General features: G+C 36.3%; 1 protein-coding gene across 5 annotated transcripts in view; it reads right to left on the bottom strand.

Annotated features, from left to right (window-relative positions):
* The window catches only part of FCHO2 (FCH and mu domain containing endocytic adaptor 2), an 84,995-nt gene that overhangs the window by 47,306 nt on the left and 17,032 nt on the right, over positions 1-20,657 (bottom strand). For all 5 annotated transcript variants that reach the window (XM_030969143.1, XM_030969147.1, XM_030969145.1 and 2 more), the window contains exons 6-8: positions 16,765-16,869; positions 14,738-14,836; positions 13,640-13,736 (exon numbers count right to left, since the gene is read on the bottom strand). In XM_030969143.1, coding sequence (XP_030825003.1) covers positions 13,640-13,736; positions 14,738-14,836; positions 16,765-16,869 — 301 coding nt within the window. The remainder of the gene's footprint in view (positions 1-13,639; positions 13,737-14,737; positions 14,837-16,764; positions 16,870-20,657) is intronic.

The following is a 20,657-nucleotide window of genomic DNA, read 5'->3' as shown; positions in this document are numbered from 1 at the left end:
CTAAAATTTCCTTTGTTCTTTTTCTCATAACAAGACAATAATGTGAATTGAGAAAGAAGCCCATTCTCAAGCATTCATATGAACACAAAACCAAATTCTAAAACTATGGCAGTAGTGTAAAAAACAAAAAGACAATTCAAGACTTTTTTCAGAGTAAATAAAAAGTTATAGCTGAAATCTAGTTCAATCCTTGTGAAGGTCTCTGATTTAATATTCTGTTGCAAGGAGAGCACAACTTTCAAAAGTCTACTCTCCCTGCTGCTATATTAATCCATACTTTGCTAACACTGGCTTTAACACCTCAAATACCTCTATATACACTTGCATGTATGTGATATTTAATAGTGTTTTTTTCTATTCTACACAGAATAGAAAAAAATTAGTAAATACAGTGCATAAATGAAGGTTAGCCTTTGTAATAGAAAGAGGCACAAGTATATAGTGGGATTTCCATCACTTAATATATATACCTAGCTATCTGGACACCAATGAGAAATAGTAGTATTCTACAAAGGAAGCAGACATTAAAAATCAGTAAGCTCCTCTGATTGTACATACAAATTCCTAGCAAGCATCACTGCAAGCTGCACGGAGTTTCTGAATGCTCACAGTATTCTACCAGGGGGGACAGAATAAGGACAAGAAGAGAAAGCAAATGGAGTATGGTTTCACAAACACATGGAGGCAGACAGCTGCTAATTGACAAGAGACTAAAGCAAATACACCACGATTGGATCAGTTCTTAGGCTCTTGAAAATAACCCAGCTTTTGTTTGCTGGAAGAGAAAAAATAATTCGTATAAATGTAATTTATACAATAAATAATACAGTGTAATTTAGATTTTAGTTATTTTCATAATTTACTGAATTCATAATTTCATGATTTAAGAAGTGACACTTGCATAAAATAAGCATCAGCGAGTAAGGGTGCATCTCAGGATGCATCTCCTAGACTGTTCAGTAACTACATGAAATGCTTCTCTTGTTACAAGTGGCATGTGAGTATATGAGCTTTCATGCCCCTAAAGGTACAGTATATAGCTAGCAATAAGGAGATAATATTCTTATTGACAGACAAATGAAAAAGATGTAATTGCACTGTACATTATCTAACAGAATCTCCTATGTATTTAGCTCACATCTATGGCAGCAGTACTTTCAGAGTATATTCAAGGCAACTAAACAGAAACTATCTTTATAACCACTATCTTATACCTGCTGCTTGAAAAAAAAAAAGACAAAACCTCTCTCCACAAAATCTTAGATACAGGTTTTCTAGCCTGTCTCTATAACTTTTATATAAAAGCTCTGTGAGGGAGAATATTTTGCTAATGTCAAAACAATAAAATAACTCCTGCTTTCCTCAACTGAGAGGAAAAAAGTATTTTACTGTTTGGATTCTTAAATAAACAAGTCAAATGCAAAAGTCAACCAATATACTAGCAAGGAAAACATAATATTATGTCATACCCTGAAAAAGTGCCCCCAGTAAGTATATCAATGAACTGGAAAATCCCACAGAGCTAAAAAGTTAAACAAATCAAGAAGTCAACAAATCAAATAAGAACTGCCTTACATTTGCATCTCCTTTTGAAAACTGTGTCCTTTCGATCCTAAGGGGAGCATGTATGACAGAAAGAAACATTATACTGGTATTAACTTCACATAAATTCTCAGTAACTAGAAACAATCAGACCCTCAGAACATCCCCCAAAACTGCTTTTCCCCGCAGCCTGAGGATTCACTTTACACACATGCACGCACACACATATCTGTTATTAACATATCTGCTTCAAGCAAAATCTTCTAAAAATACTCCATAAATCTGTACCTGTAGTTACAAATACAGTAACAAACCATATTCTTGTTTTCAACAAAAACAAAAGTTTGTCTCAGAGTGCAAATCATGCATGAAAGGAGAACAATTTTTTTAAACTGCATATGCTTCACATGCTGCTTCAAATGGCAAAGCTTTGCGTGCCTGGCTCAGTGCCAGTTGACAGCTCAGCTGGATATCAATGCACATTCTGACCCCCCTTGCAGCGTGTCACTTCTGAATTGTTTCCGCAGTAGAAAGTTTATTCAACCTCTCTCTCAAATTCAGTGGACCGACCATCATTCTGCTATTTAATCATAGCAGAACAGGTTATTTTTCTGACAGCACTAAAGCCAGACAGCAGTTCCTAATGAACAGCTTGATACAAGTGGAATTTCGACTGTTTTAGCCTCAATTAATTCTGCTGTCAAAACAAATGACTGCTTTTAGTGTTTAGATGTCAAGCTGCATCACAAAGGTCAATTTTGTATGTACACAAACATATAAGCAATCTTTTTCTTGCTATCATCTGATCCTGTGACATGTTTAGCAAAAAATTTCAAATTCAGATGCCAGAAAGCCTAAATACATTCCATCAACATCAGTGTTTCTAGCACTAATTTCCCATTTTTATTGCCTGTCCATACATAAGAAATGATTTTATAAAATTATAAGAATGGTTTTTTCCTAGAAAAGGATCTTTTATTCTACATTAAAAAAAAAAAAGAAGGAAAAAAACAAATAAAAGTGTATCTTTGGAGGAATGCAGAGTAAAGATAAGCAGCTGTTTTCTTTGAGCTAAATTTCATACATGTGATACAGTTATCATGCTAGTACCAAACTGCCACAAGCAAATCTTAATTTATGGATTTGGTCAGCTCTTCTTTGCCAAAAAAGAGCATAAGGGACAAACAAATAAAACTTGCCTGCTAACAGGTCAGTCTGAGGAAAAACACTGAAATAGTACTGGCAAAACCTTATCCTTTAATCTAATTTGATAAATACAGTCCCATCACACCAATCACTGAATTTCTGACTACTCGTTTTTACATCCTCCGAATGATATATCAGCCTAGCTGATACAGAGCCTCTAGAGATGTTGAATGCCTCACCAAATCTTCCTTTAAAAAAACTTTAAAAAAGAAAACTATAGCACAGTAATAGTATTAAATTAAAGAATATGAAAAAAAAAGTGAAAGGTAGAGGTGATACTGGCACCAGAAATAATGACAATTATCAGCAGCAACATGTAGCACTTCCTTGGGAAGAATTTTTTCAGATGAAAAATTTTAACTCTGATTCTGTTATTAGGCTTCAGCCCTGCACTCAGTTCACCAAATCAAAGGTAACATTATCCAGCTCAGGTTTTTCTGGTCCTCTGGCTGCAAACTATGTGAATCCAGCAAGTACTCAAGGGGGACACAATTATATTATTATTATACTCAAGGGACTATTTCTATGTGGCTTACAGACCAAAAACAAAGCAGAAAAGGATCACGATCTGAGTAGCCTTAAAATAATCATTATCAATTAAGATGTTTATCATCAACAGGAAAGACCAGATTTTTTTTTCTCTAAAATAAAAAGGTGGCAAACATCAGTCAAAAGTATTTTTCCCTGTTCTGATAACACAAGAGTTTTCAAAAGAGACAAGAAACATACCAAAAGCAATGATTCAAGGTAGAGATCTGTCTAGGCTGCAACACCTGAGTATGACAACAAACACTGCTATGATCTATGAAAGCAATGATCTACGAAAGTGTGAGGTCTGTTAGCAGCAAAATAATGCCAGCTAATACACCAATCTGCAGAGCATTATAACCCCTTTTCTCATCCTTTTCTACTCCTGCTTTTGCTTCAGCTTCACTCCATATTTTCTCTCTGCATAAACAACAGGATGTGAAATATGGCTGGTTTTAAGTACTCATAAGCTAAGTGGCAGACCAACATACACAATATGTACAAATACATACTCAGCTGTCTGCTGACTCTAAATGAGTAGTAGCTTGGAAGCTTCTTCTTCCTCTAGCAACCTCCTCATTTCTACACTCTCCTTTTCCATCAAATTGTGTAGAAAGTAGCAGTCTTGTGAAAATTGAAGGAGAGGTGTGGAAAAAGTACTAAACAAGAGCATAACTCTAGTCTATAAATGTAAGTATCTGTAACAAAAGGCTCTGCCTGTCTACACGGTACATGCAGATGCACCTGCTGCAGATGACCATGCAAGTATGCAGCGATGAAAGAAATGCACAGATACTTTTACTTTAAGGAAATTCAGCTAAGATTCTGGAATACTAGACACTGTAAATATGTCAAGTTATAGCCCACATATTCAAAGACAGTTTCAAAGAATCACATCTTCTTTAGAAGTCACACATTCTGTAAATGAAGAGAGGTATGGTTCCTAACTGAAGTTCTGAACTTCAGCCCATGAAATCATCGAAAGTTAAGATGTTTAATATGACCCTATAGAGCAAAAATAGGGTAATATATTTTATAGCATCCACAACTTTCAGGCAAAAGGATCTTTTTTCCATTAGAAAGCAAAGAACATTTCCTACCTTAAAAGAAAAACATACCCCAAATAAATAAGTTCAAAACATCAAACCTTTCCTAAATGCTAATTATATATAAAGTTATGTTTTTATGTAAGTAAAGTCCAGGTCTTTTTTACTTTATCAGCATAAAATACATCTCTGTGTTTTTACTGTTTTCAGTTGTTTTAAAGCTATTAAATTTTTCTCGTCATAGTAGAATCCATCATATATCCTACTGCATTTCGTGATGACTATCACCTACTTAAAATATTCCTCCTATTTAAGTTATTGAAATGGCCATTGCTTTGCTCCTGCAATCCCAAAAAACTCTTTTAAATGGCTGCAACTGAATTGTTTGCCTGTAGGAAAAAAAATTTGAGAGCACCCAACAGTACTTTATCTTACTGTGTGCTCCAGACCATTCACAATCTAACTCTTGCCCTATTATGTCTACTGATGTTGTCCAAGATATTTTTATCAATGCTTTGATTCCTTCACTTGCATTCAAATATTTCTTTCAATAAAACTTGCTCCTTTATAACTCTCCAGACCATTAAAAATCAATAAATTGCATTCTAAAACAAGTTTACAACTTAGATATATGTAATTATTAAAAATCTGTGCTGGCAGATCTTCAGACTAGAAGCCCACAGACAATTTGGCAGTTTCTTGAAAGGACCGAATTTTTTAGGCAAAATAAAACAGACATCTAGGACAGCAGTTAAGATACATTTGTTGGTACAGCTTTTTAGCTTGTATCTCCTCCTCGAAATCAGCTCCACAGCATAAGACCCTTAAAGACTTTTCAATCTGCCTCAAGCCCAGCTTCTCGTCAAATCCTCAAAAATATTCATACTTAATTTCTTTAATTAACTTCAGAAATACAGCAGTAGTCTGCCCTCTTTTACAAAGAATACTTCGCTGAATCCCACGGACACTGTCAGTGTTGATAAACTAAGCTCATTCCTCAGTCAGTCTTCTGTGTAGAACTATATGTGGGCACAATCTTTGAGAAATTGTGACATTCCAAGCTATTTGTCCATTTAACCACAAGCGTCAGCAGCACTAAAGTATTCACAGTATTTAAAGAAAATACAGAGAAAATAATTTATAAGAACATAAAATAAATACTTTCTTTGTTACCCTTCCCTGTGGAAAAGAAGCTCAAAGATGTCCTGCAGAGCTGTTCAAAAGTCAGTATTAACCATTTTCAGTGTTTATTTACATCTACTTTGTAACTTGTTTAGTGTCCTAGAACAGTATTTTTATATGTGCTGTAAACGACTATGTTATCAAACGAACCCATGGAAAAAAATAAATGCCACACCCAGCACTGTTTAAAGTCTTTCTTTCAAAACAGAGTTCACTGTTTAACCACATAAAATGCTTGTAAGCTCTAATCAAAGCAAACTTCAATATTCAGTGGCCCTTGTTTTGACTCTTAAAGTCTGGGAAAGGATTAACTTGTTTCTAAAAATTTTTAGGAGTAACACATTTATTCTTAACCCTCTTTTTTCCTGCACTGCTTAATTTTGTTCATTTGGTACATTTCTTCATTAGATACAAAACATGCCATTTAACAAAACACTCTAACTTAATAGAAGCATTAACATGGAGTGAGCACAACTGTGCATTAACACTACTAGCACTACTTTTCAGCTGTGGTGCAGCTCACTCTGACACTCTTGTATTTCTTTTGGAAAAAACACATAAGCAGTACTTTTCATGGACATTTAGGACAAAAGCGTTCACAATAGGCAACTACAAAAGGCCTAAACATGTGATAAACTCACACCAAACTTTGCACTAATGCCACCGCTAACAGACAGCCACATAGAACGTTATTCTAATCAAATAAGCAACAATTCAGTTAAGTTCACAGAATCAGAAATCAGTTGAATTAAAGGCTAGGTAAAATTTGGGGGTTAGATGTTTGTATTTATGAAGCTTTAATGCTTCATGATCTCTGCTAACAGGCAGAGCTCCCAAATATGTTCTCTCAGAACAGAAAAGGATCACCAGCACACTAAGAAAGATGACAGGGTATTTTTTTCTAGTATGTGCTACCTTGTGAAAAAGTAGTGATCCTGACATTATAGCAGTCCTAACTCACTAAAAATTGTATCAACTTAGTCTACTTTATACCATTTCCAGAAAGCAATTCAGGAATTTTTCTGTCATTTTGAAATTATGTCTCCACTTGACATGCATGACCTTACTCCATTCCATGACTGGAGTTACTAGGAGCCTTGAGACTATTTCTTCTGCATGGGCAAATAAAGTGAAATAGGTCTTCAACAGCTCCAAAAATCAACAAACCAAACTTTTTAAAAATCAGTATTATAGATTACTGACCAAATTGTCAATTTTTGCATTTGGTGTCAGGAAGAAACAGAATGGGAATATTACATCTGTCCTTTCTGAATCCTGTTATCTGTGGAACCACCATTTAATTAAAAATATTCATGCTATATTTCAGGTATCTAAAATGACAAGAGAAACAAAAGTCAAATACTTTACTATATGTACAAGAGCCAGTGATGGCTGACCAACAGCAACTGTTGGTAATATGCATTGTAAACTACTGCTATCATTTAATCCAAAGAGTAGATTAATTTCAGGAACAAATTTTCAATATTTTTAAAAATGCAAATCTCTTTCAGGCCCTGTAAAAAGCTCAAATTTATTGAACAGATAATGAAAAAAGACAAGAAGTATTTCTATGGGCTCTCAGATTCTGAAACATGGATTAAGGTAGCACAAAACCAATACTTTAAAAAAAATTACTACAGCTGAAAATTACCCAATGTCTCTCTCACTTACACTAAATAACAGCACAGCATATGTAATAATTGTCATCTGCACATCACTGTTTTATTGCAAAGCAAGGGAGCAAACAAGATTATGGCTTTCCATTTTTCAATTCACATTACAGTAAAAGTTTTTATTTCATCTTCAATTTTTTTTAAGAAAAAAGGAAAAAAAGAGAGGAACAAACTACCAGCAACCACTAACAATGACAGCACAACAAATTAACGAAGACAAAGCCTTCTACAATGGGATTACATCACTGGTGGATAAGGGAAGAGATACTGATGTCATCTACCTGGAGTTCTGCAAAGCATTTGACACTGTTTTGCATGATATCTTTGTCTGTAAACTGGAGAGAAACATAACTGACAGATGGACCACTTGGTGAATAAGGAATTGGCTGGATGGTTGCACTCTAAGAGTTGCGATCAAAAACTCCATGTCCAAGTGGAAAGCAGTGACAAGTGGTGTTCCCCAAGGGACAGTATTGGGACTGGTACTGTTTAACATCTCTGTCAGTGATATGGACAGTTGGGAGTGCCTGTAGCAAGTTTGCCAACGACACCAAGCTGTGTGGCATGGTGGACCTACTAGAGAGAAGGAATGCCATCCAGAGAGACCTAGAAGAGGCCCAAAACGTGGGCCTGTGCAAACCTCTGGAAGTTCAAAAAGGCCAGCGGCAGGACTCTGGGTCAGGGCAATCCCAAGCACCAATACAGGCTGGGCAGAGAATGGGCTGAGAGAAGCCTTTTGAAAGAAAGATGTGGCTTTTGTGGACACGCAGCTTACTGTGACCCAGCCAGAGGCACTCACAACCCAGAAAGCCAATTGTATCCTTAGAGCACTGTCGTGGGTTTACAGGAAACAAGTTTTCTGGGAATGGAGTGGCCAGAGGCCAATAGGTGTTCAGATTTTAAATTGACACCAGGCTTGGCCACTGAGGGTGGATGCGCCTCTGAGAACACAGGGGTTAGAAGCAGAGCACTCCCTTGGGCTCTCTCTTTGATTTCCGGCCAGCAAAGAGGCAAGGCCTCCCCTGCCCGGCTTCGAGCTGGGCGGGGGAGGGGAAACCTGCGGCCCGGCAGAGGTAGGCCTGACCCCTCAAGATGGAAGGGTGGTGGGGGCACCAGGAGGCGTTGGGCAGCCCCCCCCCCCCGCCAGGAGAGACAGAGGGAGAAAGGCCCCGAGAAGATTTGGGCAGCACCCCCCCCCCAGCTAGAAGATGAGAGAGAGAAAGCTGGTAGGGGCCTGTGGCCTTGAAGTGATATCGGCCTGTGAAGAAGGAGGGGGAAGGGGGGAGTGCAGCAAGGAAGGAGCCTGGCCGCATGCAGGAGTTTGTTAACCCCTTTCTGGACAATGAAGACCTCACAGAGCATTTGGACCTTTCCTGGAGGGGAGATGGAGTGGATGATAAAGAGGAAATGGGCAAGAGAATGACAGTCGGAGCAGTGAGTGAGGCTGGGAGAGTAAAGAAGAGGCCGGAAAGAGATGATGGAGTAGCTGGTTGCTGGACTCTTTTTGGTACAGCCATGGACAGAACCATGCTTCCTCGCGACACAGAGGCTGCATGCAGGGGGGAGGCGATGGCTCAGAACTGAGAGGGTTCAGTTTGGAGACCCCCCGGCCCCAGGGGGTAGACAAGTATGGGGGGGACAAGAGGTCCTGAGAGTGAGAGAAAACTGTGCTTTTTTTGGAACTGGTCAAAGCACCCTTAAAAGGATAACCCTCGAAGCAGCTCTGATCCATGCACAGTGGTGAGAGCACTGGGCATGCAAGGAAGAGGTCACTGTGGCCCCAAGAAGGACTCCTCTCCTCTTGACGGACTGAAATTGAGTATTTACAGGGTGATGGATGGAGAGTTGAAATTTGGAAATGTGGTGGGGGGAGGAGGAAATGTTTTTGTGGCGTTTTCATTTTCTAGGTGTGTGTGTGCGTGTGTGTGTGTGTGTGTGGTTTTTTTTTTCCTTTTGTAGTTTAGTTAATAAACTTTTTTTTCTAAGGTAGAGGCCTGCTTTGCTTATTTCCTGGTCACATCTCACAGCAAACACCAGGGAAGTATATTTTCATGGGGCACTGGCATTGTGCCAGTGTCAAACCATGACAAGCACCTTCCAGTACTTACAGTGGGCCTACACAAAAAGTTGGAGAGGGCCTTTTCACAAGGGCATGTAGTGATAGGAAGGAGGGAATGACCTTAACATGCAGGAGGACAGGTTTAGATTAAATATTAGAATGAAATTCTTGACTGTGAGGGTGCTGAAATTCTTTACTGTGAGGGTACAGGTATGGGTTGCCCAGAGAGGCTGTGGATGCCTTATCTCTGAAAGTGTTCAAGGTTGGGCTGGATGGAACCTTCTAAGTGAACCATGTAGTGGGCAAAAACTAATACAAGAACAAACACACACATTTAGTTCCCCATATACGAGAAGTGGACATGGTAATTCAGTAACTAAAATTAAAAATTACTCATTATCAACTACAGATATATAGGCATTCACTAACCTCTCAAAAGACATTTGATATTAATCTGAAAATTTCAGATATAAAATCTAAAAAGAACATGAGCTTAAACTTCTTAGCAGCTTCTATGTCTTGTGCACCAACACTGCACACTAAAACAAACCAATTTTTTAACAGATTAATAGATTAAGTATGTAGAGCTAGAGCTCATTGGTATCTCATTATTCTGAAAGAAGATTACTCTGGTAACACTTCCATTATTGATTTAAATATACTTTGGAAGAAAAGCAAGATATCTTCTGCCACACAATAAATTAATTTTCCAAGGAATATGAAGCAACAGACTACAACAAACAGGAAACCAATCAATCAGAAGTGGTTAAGTTTTGATGAACACTGCAGGACCATATGAGCGACTAAAGTATCTTCCAACTCATGGTATCAAATCTGCTATTAAACCTAACACTGGGAACATCATAGAATCCTAGAATATTTTGGGTTGGAAGGGATCTTTACAGCTCATCTTGTCCAATCCCCCCTGCAATAAGCGGAGACATCTTTGACAACATCAGGTTGCTCAGAGTCCTGTCAAACACGAAGATGAATAGTTCCATGGATGCAAAAATTACCACTCTGAGCAACCTGTTCCAGTGTTTCACCAACCTTCATGATAAAAAATGCCTTACTTATATCTAGTCTGAATTGACTCTCTTTTAGTTTAAAAATATTACTCCTTGCCATATCACTACAGGCTCTAATTTCTTGTCCCCATCATTCCTATAAGGCTATTTTAAGTACTGGAAGGCCAAAATCAGCTATTCCTGGAGCGTACTGTTCTCCAGGCGGTACAGCCTCAACTCCCTCAGCCTGTCCTCACAGGAGAGGTGTTTTAATAAACTTGGTGTCTCTCTTCTGACCACTCCAACAATTCCATGTCCTTCCTGTGCTGGGAGCCCAGAGCTGATGCAGCACTGCAGGTGGGGTCTCAGCAGAGCAGAGCAGAGCAGAGGGGCAGAAACCCCTCCCTGGCCCTGCTGCCCACACTGCTCTGGATGCAGCCCAGGACACGTGTGGCTCTCTGGGCTGGGAGTGCCCATGGCTGGCTCATGTGCAGCCTCTCAGCCACCAGCACCCACAAGCCCTTCTGGGCAGGGCTCCTGGGATCTGTTCACCCCCAGCCTGTGCTCTGCCAGGGCTGCCCTGACCCACGTGCAGCACCTTGCACTTGGTCTTGTTGAACCTTACGAGGTTCACATGGGCCCATTCCTTGACCTCATCCTGGCTCCTCTTGGTGTTAGAGGCTGTTCAGGGAATACATTAAATTCTCATCTAAAGCCTTACTGGTCCTGACAGCTTTGTTTTTTGATGTTTTACACTAACTTTATTTTCAGTTAAAACTGAAGATTTGCAACTCGATGTAAGTGGTTTGGTCTTTTGTTTTTTTTTCACTGAATGTAAGTCAGAAAACAAAAATTATTACTTCTCCAAATATTGTGTTATTAAAAACTCTAAATTCTAAACTGAATTGATAAAGAAAAAATTAAAACAAATTCAGTGAGAAGCAGGTTAAAAAGCTGACTAGATAAGTTATTTAGGTAGCAGTGCAAAAAGAGCCATTGTAAAGAAGTTCCTGAGTGAATTAAAAAACTCTCACAAAGCATTGCTGTTTGAAAGAAAACCTGTTATTTGTACAAGACAGACTTGAATTCTAGATATCCCTCTACATTCTGATTCCAGGTGACAGAAATTAGCCACCAGAGGGAGCCCATATAATCTGGTAAAACAGACATCACTGTACAGATATATTTCAGATATACAATTAACTTTACTGTAAATGGTTTGCAGTTCTCATCAGTTCTTCATTTCTGATTCATTCTTATTTTTACAGATATAAATAAAAGCAAGTGAACTCTGCCATGAATAACTATAAATAGCTAGAATATACCGAAATAAATACTTTGTTATGCACTGCTGTTTTATTTTATCTGAAAGTACCCACCACCTCACTTACCATAATAACCCACAAATAATATGAAAATGATTAAAAAAGGCTTACATAGTCCTGGGGAATTTGAAAATATTGCTGTTAAACAGATTTTAAGTTACAACCAACAGTGACAGTTAAAACCAACAGTGACAAACAACAAATGCAGTTTTTCTGCATTTGTTTTGTAAGCCAAGTCAGTATCATTTTTTACACTGAATATTTAGTTTTTCTGAGGAGCCATCTCCTTCTTCAACCTAATTAATAAATACACCCCACAGACTTTCAGCATTTGTTCCATGAATTATCTTTTCACCGTGAACAGTACTCAGATGCAAAAAAGTGTGAGTTTAATCAAGAAAAAGCAGTCCTTAACAGTGGTTGTGTGTCCTTTTCATTCTCAGAAGACTGATACCTCACTTTGCCTTCCAAATCTTCTGATTTATCAAAGTTTTATGATTCTAAGTTAATAAAACAAATATATGAGAAGCAATAAGCATAATTAACATCATTAGAAGACTGTGTTGTTACTCTTTAACACTTCAAAACTTCTTGTGAATTTATATTCTTTTGCTGCTGAATTTGAGTATGCTTTCTCCCTGCACTATGACTGCTTGACAAAGTTCATATCAATAAGATAATTTAATACTGTAAAAGAAAATTGAAGGTGCGTATATTTACACACTAAATGTGCTATTGTTCCTTAAAATACTTGGCTTAACTTTCTTAGAATATATTTGGAGAAGTTTTATTTGTCCTCAGAGAACACAGATGGGATTTGAAGAACTGTAAAGCAGCAAGAATAAATGTGTGTAATTTCTCCATTAAAGTGTGCAATGTTCTAGGACAAATTAGCAAGAGTCTTTGTAACCCAGGCAGTCAGAACCTTAAATGCAAGATGGAGATCCCTCCCACGACATCTTGGCAACAGCTAATCCAAGAGGTCTGAACACCAAATTGTTACATGTCTTTGTCCTGTTTCAGACCAATTGAACTTGATACCCTAAAGTTTACACATTTTCTTTTTTGACCTTTACTGAGAAATTGATAAATACACAGGAAACTTTCAAAAATCGTTCCATATGTAATCTTACCTCAGCCCACTTGGATATCAGCATTACAGGATCACAGAAAGAATATGAAACAATGTTATGTTAAAAACACCTCAAGCACACATTGCAAGACACCTAATAGTATTTAACAATTCATTATAAATTTTCATTATCTACTCTCGTATATACATTCTTGCTCTAAGAAAAAAACATCTTTGTGCGCCTCTACTAGAAGACAGAGACGCTTGTGAGGACTCGTAGCATTGGAGGAAACAGTACTACTAATTCCTTATTTACACACCTAGTGACTGTATATTCATGCCAATATTAAAGTGACACTATATAGGCAGTACTGTGAGAATGACTTTTTATGCCAGTCCAGGAAAGTCTTACCACACCCAATCAACAGTACCTTCAGAAAGTACTATTCAATTTGCTTCTTACTAAAGAAGCAATACACATTATTGTATATTAAAATACATTTTATAAAAAAACAGATATTGTGTATCTATTAAAATCATAATTTGGTAAGCTGAACAAACTGATGCAACTGTTCCAATAGTTCAATAAGCAGCTTTATAGACATCTGCTCTTAATATGTTTATATTCAACAAAGTTCTGAAGTACAATCTATGCAGAATCACAGTTTGTACAAGAAACACATAGCAGACAACACACAGTTTACATAAGGAACTACAGCTTCTTGACCAATTTCCCTGATGTTCCAGGAAACTGCATAGTTTAGTTGTACAGACCAATAAACTACCAAGCATCATGAACACAAATACTACATGCGCATAATGAATTCTGCATTACCAATTTCTATGAACCATTTAATATCAAAGTTAATGAATACTAAGAATTTGAACATATGTTAAAAATACAGTACATTAACAAATACAGGTTTGACATTTCATTAGGAATGGAAATTTCCAGTTTTAAAGCTAACATTTCCTATTCTGTGAGTTTTAATTTCTTACCAGGTCTTTCCTTGCCAGTTCCTTTTGACTCAGCAAATTTCTGTATTAAACTCTCAACTGTAGTATTTGTCATGTTATTAATAAACTCTTCATGCACCTTCAAAAAAAAAGTTATTAACTTTAAGAAGTAGCTTTTGCAGTAGTTAAAATTCTTAATCCTTCCCCTAAAATACATTACAGGACTCAGAAAAATCAACAGATATTTTATCTAGGAAAACCTTCTCCTTTCTGTAGTATTAGCAAGTGTGGGTACACTACAAACAAAAAATGAAATGACAGATCTAGCTTTTACTTCTATTTCTTCCATATACTCGTGTATATATATATTTTTCTAAATTTGTTGGCAACATATCCCACTATAATGTCAGGAAGACAGGCAGTTTTTTCAGCCAGCACCAGTTTAGGGTGTGAACTGTTATTAATGTATTATCACAACTCCCACCTGCTTGAGTAAAAAGCCTTACTCTTGTAATAGTTCTGGTCTAGCAACATGTTGTTTTGCTCTAACAACACGCTGTGAATAGGTTTTTCCAACAAGGAAGGATGTGTATATACTTTAGAAATAAACAGCATCACCCTTGTGATGATCATTTATTAGCAGAGAACCTCAATACTAAAGTGTAAGCAAATAAAGTGACACCTCAAAAAAAAAAAGGACTCCTTATAAAGATTATTAATTAACTCAACTTCCATCTAAACAAAAGATATTATAAAAGCTTCTGTTACTAAATATCTTTTGCTGATAAAATCCAAGAGTACAAAATATTTAGAAACTTCTCAGACTGATATAATTTCTAGTTCTAATTAAAAAAGCAGTATCCTAAATCTGTGTGAAATGAGTGCTAAATTAATATCCAGGGAGCAGAATTTAGAAATACACTAAAAATTCTTCAACTTTTGAATTCTTCAAATTGTCCAAATATTTTTTTTCTTGATGACAAAATTTATCCAGTCTTATTTGGCAAACTTTGTGGCACTGAACTTAAAAATGCAAAAGGAAGCCATGGAAATTTGACCTTATGTTGAATTTCACAAAGACATATTCCATTTAACAGTTAAGGAAAAACAAAGCATGATCCAAATATAGTATAAAAATACCTCTCCTATTTGTAAATGAATCTCTTTTATGGTATTTGACAATGACTGTATAATCTCTTTCATTCGAAGAAGGTGCATTTCTTCGATGTCTTGAAATTTCTGCAAACAAATATAAGCAATCAATAATAATAAAAATATTTCCTGAAACACTGAATCTTAAATTTCAATAATACACTAAAATGAAAAAATAACAAATAAGCCTCTTTTTTTCCTCCACATCTTAAACCTAATAGTTACATTTAAGAAAGTAAGGTGCAGAATTCAGTTCTGAAATAATGCACTTTAGAAAGCAAGCAATCATTTCAGAATTATTATTGAACTTTTTTACTTACTGTTTGAACTTTCATCTAGCCCTTCAAAAAATATGATCTATTTCTACCAAAAGATGTTTAGAAGGTGTTCAAGTTTCCTCTCTTCTCCATAACTGAAGAGTCTTGTTTTTTCATCTAAACCAAGAAATCTTATGTCTGGATCTATTTTGCACTTCCTTTTTAGAACACTTGTAAATATATACACTCTTTCTCTAGTTAAATCTATGTTCTTTGCTTCTTTAAATATGATTCGTTTGATCTTTAAACTCATCATACATAATTTGTACAGTTTGTTCCTTTTTACCCAGGCTGTCAGCTGACAGCCATTTTAAAATCACTTCCAAAGTTTTCAATGGCCTCTTCCAGGCCAAAAATCAGAACTAAAAATGTTCTCATCCTCCCCAACAGTTTCAGCCATAACCGTCTTGAAATCTTTGTTTACTTCTGCTCTTCCCTAGTTCTCTGCCTATTTCTGTAACTACCCTTTCAAGCGTGTCCAAACTTCAGTGCGCCACTTAATCCTCTCTCCAATTAGCACAGGGTTCTGTGAAGATCCCAATCTTGAACATCCTGCTACTCTGATTCACAAACTATGACTCCCTGCATACAAGACACGTATCTCTAGCTTCTTAGAACCTCAATCTTCTGCCATACTTATGTACCTCCGTAGTCATCACTTATGGAGATTAAAATTATTTTCTTTTTCTTCAGCAGCCTTCATCTTAATTACAGAAGACACAGTCATCCTCTGTAGCCTACCCTAGGATTTTACTTCTTTTACTGGACATTGTAAGACAGATTTAATCTAAACCAACGGGAAGAAATGAAAATACTCACACTTCTCACTGATTTAGCTTTGAGAATTAATCAGCATCTTTTCAAATGAAATGTATGCTGAATTAAGACAATACAGGATGTGCTTCACAAGAAGTGGGCTTCCATAGATTCATGGATGTCATTTTTCCTATCACATCATCTTTAAAGTAGCCATTGTGCAACCAAATCCTGAACGCAGCTACACCATTATACTTAAAATAAATTCCACACGTACATCTTTAATTGGCAGAATGACAATTTCATTTCCAATATGGACAAATGTGGAAAGTTTACAAGTGTCCATAATAACATTAAGTGAAAATTACTTTCAATTTTAAGTAAAAGGACAGCTACAGTTAAGGAGCTAAGGACACTTAGACACTTTAAATGTAGCAAGAAATGGCATATGAATTGATACAAAGCACCTGAAATCTTCTAGAATATAGTCTTTTTAAAAAACCCCAGAAACTTCAACAGCTGTAATGGCTTTTCATAATCTCAGGTAAATCCTGGGTAGGCATTTTAACAAACTGTAACTTTAGTGTTTTAGTGGAATAATAATGAAAAGCCACAATGGATCCCAATATTAAAATTCCTGTAAATGAGTCCAGGGTGCCAAGCAATTCAGACATTTTTTCACATAAACACAATGCATACACAATACTTCCAGAAGTTCATTTTGCTTTCTGCCAAAAATTTCTTCAAAACACCTTCTAAAGTGCCAGCACAGTGTCACTGAAGGACAGTGCTATCACAACATACATAGTCAGTGTTTGCCTTTCAAACAAATCCATTTCCAAAGGGATTAGTTTTTTTAAATCTTCAATTTCAGATCACTCTAGAAATTAAATAGAATACATTAACCAACTTCAAAAGTAACTCATTTAATGCAACACTTACCTGTGCTGTTTCTGTCATTTTCAGTTCAAAATCAGATTTAAATGCAGCATACTTCTCCACATACAGTTTATAGGTATCTGTTGCTTTTTTAGATTTAACTGCTGCCTATAGATCAATACAAAAATGTGGCAAATGTCACATACAAGTTTTTAAAGTTAATACTAAAAGAAAGCTCAGGATGATCTCTAAAAATTATCAGGGGCATGCCAAAACAGAGACAAGTCACACCAAAATTTGAACACCAAATATCTCAGATAAGAGCAACTGGAGATTTTACTATATATAAATCACATACAAGCGTAACAAATTAACTCAACTAAATCCCTTCCCCTTATAAGCAATGCAAATTTTTTAAAATATTTATAACAATACTTACTTTGAAATAAAATTTTTATTGATGAAGACAACTCATTAGCTCTTGTCAAATAGGAACAACAAAGTTATATTTGCAACAGCAAAATAGGAAAAAAAGAAGGGTTAGAATATAGAGCAAACAGTTACAAGTGCAATTCTGAAAGAATCAATGGCAAAAACCCCATGATGCTGAAGTTCTCTTAGAAATGAAGAAAGAAACTCAGAAGTATGGGAGTTACATCAATGGATTAACAGATATTTGAAAGTGAAGCTAATGCAGAGTATAGTAAAGGTCACATTTAGGCCGGTCAGTGTTATTATTAATAGTACTTTGCAGATTTATACTTTTCATTATTTGTTGCTAATAAACCAAAATCATCTTTCTGGGAATTAAAGTAGAACATAAAACAAAATACAGGAAAATCTCAGTATTACATGGAGAACAAAACTAAATGAAGTGACTGATTGTGGTAGAGAAAAAGTTATTTTCAAAGTTTACAGCATGATGCATGAGATGAAGTCTTTCAAACCACTGATAATCTATTTCCAAATTAAATGCCAATGAAAATCATCTTGAGCACCATTTTCTTTCCAAGCTTCTTTATTCAACATGCTTACTATCTCTCAGAAATTTCCCATCATTTGTAACACAAAAGTATTCCTGAATTGTTAATAAGATCAGTAAAGAGAATTGTATATTTTCTATTTGTTCTAGTTGTAGCCCTCCTCCCCCTTACAAATCAATTTCATCTGTCAAACAGGAACTATTTTTTTACTTACAATTATTTGTAAAGCTCACTGCTATATATGATTTCAAATGAGTTAACAGAAAGATGCCCATTGGCAAAAGAGAGAGATTCTGCAATTTCCAAGAGAAAAATAACTGATAATCATGAGTAACAGTATACCATTAGCACTTCAAAGGAATAGGAATCAAAAGTAGTTGCCCAGTTACAAAGAAAGCCTAATCATATCTTAGTCACAAACTCTTCTAAACTCAGCATAACAGATTGTGAAAATACGTAAAATAACAAAAATATGGATTATTCAGAAAAGCTGTATCAAACCAATCAGTTTATTATCCTGAATTTTACTTCATCATTCTCACTCATTCACATTTACACAGGAAAATCACTGAGAAGCACAGAGTGCTATCATATTTCTCAAATGCCATTTACTATGCTGAAAATACAACATGCTCCCTGAAATCTTGCTTTTAAATTATGACCGCTTTGAAGATGATTCCAAATTTAATGACTAAAAAGGAAAGTAATGTCAACCTAAAACATGTAAAAATGGGGTTTTTTTTGGTAAAGCATTTTTAATTGAACCCTATGTGCAAGGGAGTTTGGCAAAACAAGAACATTCTCTATTTCCCATCATGTTTAATGATGATCAGAATGCCAGTATTACATGTTGAAGAGTAATTAAAATCTAAGTACTCAGAAGGACAGAAAAAATATAAAACACATGGACACTGTATGATTAACTAGTAATCTCTTCTGAAAATAGGATTTGACTATTCTCAGGTACAGCAATTGCTAGAATTGTATTTACAGTTTGTGAGCAGATTTACAGTATGTGAAAGAATAAGGATCAGCCAACTGATTTTTTGTTAAGTCACTATAAAAAGAGAAGTTTACATGTCAGAGAACAACAGGAAATTATTATGCAAGTCAGTATTAACTTCCAGTTACAATGAGACTTGAAAGGTCTCAGATACTTCCTTAGATTCTTCAATAAAGTATCTCTCCAAACATTTCACTTTGTGATAAACTCTTAGTATACTGGTGCAGATCCCTTGTTTTCTGAGAAAGCAGTGAATCTGTGATTTTGCCAGCAAGTAGTTTTCACGTTGCACTGAAAGTAATACATCTATTTTCTACCAAAGGAAGAATAAATTAATACTATTTTTGGTCACTCTGTTTACAAAATTGCAAGTGTAAATTTGAATAGAGGCATGACTGAAGAGATGTGACAGTGTCAGTTACCTACTCCCACTAGAAACATATTTTAAATACTTGCATTCAATTACTATTCAATTACATAATTGTATCTAAGGAAGATGCATAAAACAGTAAAAAAATTACCCTTCTCCTACAGTGCTTCCTCTTTCCCCCTTCCTCCTTCCCCATACAGACGTCTGTCATGCTGAATATTTTTTTGTTTCCAAATGAAGGATAATGCTACATCTTAAAAAGCCTTCCCTCAAGTCAACCTTTCCCACTGAAACCCTATTTACAAGAATTTAGAAAAATTACACTTTGAACAGACTATCAAGAAAACACCTGCCAATACACATCTGATTCATGTCTAGAATCCAGCATGAACTCCCACTTGAGACAGAAGCTGGGGGGGAAAAAATCTAGATTTATACCAAGATAAAACAACTGAAACATAGTCAACAAAATAACTTTTGTCATCAGTGAAAAGACAATAACCAATACTATCTTCTCCATCAAGATAGCAGAACTAAAAGCAAAAACATCATTCTATCAAGAACAAAGTCCTACACAAACCAGTTAACTGAAATGGAAATAGGCAGAGGATTAACAATTTAATAAGAGAAGTTATAACTAGAGACAAGGAAAGGTGACTTCTTTCCTCTACTAGTTAGATTCCTGAAAATAGGAAAAAGTTACTATTTTCTCAGCAGGTCAAGGAAGGGGATCCTTCCCTTCTACTCAGCACTGGTGAGGCCCCACCTGGAGTAGTGTCTATTTCTGGAATTTTCATTGCAAGTGAGACATAGACATACTGGAGAGAGTCCAGTAAATGGGCATGAAAATGATGAAGGGACCGAAGCATCTGACCCATAAGAAAAAACAGACTGCTGGAACTGTTTAGCCTGGGGCAGGGAAGCTTGAGGGCAAATCTTACCAATAGATACAAATGCCTGGAGGGAGACTACATAGAAGACAAAGTCAGGCTTTTTTCAGTGGTGTCCAGTGATCAAACCAGAGAAAATGGGCACTAACAGAAAACAAAAAAGGTTCCATCCCTCTGAACAGCAGGAAACATCTTCCTGTGAAGGTGATTGAGCCCTGGTACAGGTTGCCCAAAGACACCATGGGATCTCCATCCTTGAAGATACTAGAAAGCAGTCTAGACAAGGTCTTGAGTAACAGGCTTAAGATGGCCCTGCCTGAGCATGAGGAACAGAGAGGATAACTTTCCTGTCAACCCTAGATATTGAGTGATTCTGTGAATGGATCAATCCCCCATCACAACCCAAGGACAGTACTAAATACACCTCAAGATACTAATTGTATCGACTCATTGCCAAGATCCCTTGAATCTCTGGTCCATGAGATTGGAACCTTTTAAAACAGTAGTGAAAGTGTTGATAACATTTTCTTTATTGAACAGACTTCAAATACTCATGTACTCAGCTACTTTATCTCTTTGCAGGGATAACACAATTATTCCTGAGTTCAGTTACAAGGGCATTTAGCATTCACATAGGAAAATATATTCAAAAATGCAAGAGATGCTAAAACAATTGGGCACAATTTCTGTTAAAGACACTACACAAAACT

Source organism: Camarhynchus parvulus, chromosome Z (assembly GCF_901933205.1).
Source record: "Camarhynchus parvulus chromosome Z, STF_HiC, whole genome shotgun sequence".
In the NCBI taxonomy this organism is placed as follows: domain Eukaryota; kingdom Metazoa; phylum Chordata; class Aves; order Passeriformes; family Thraupidae; genus Camarhynchus; species Camarhynchus parvulus.
Note: the sequence above shows the minus strand (reverse complement) of the source record. Positions and strands in the feature narration are given on the sequence as shown.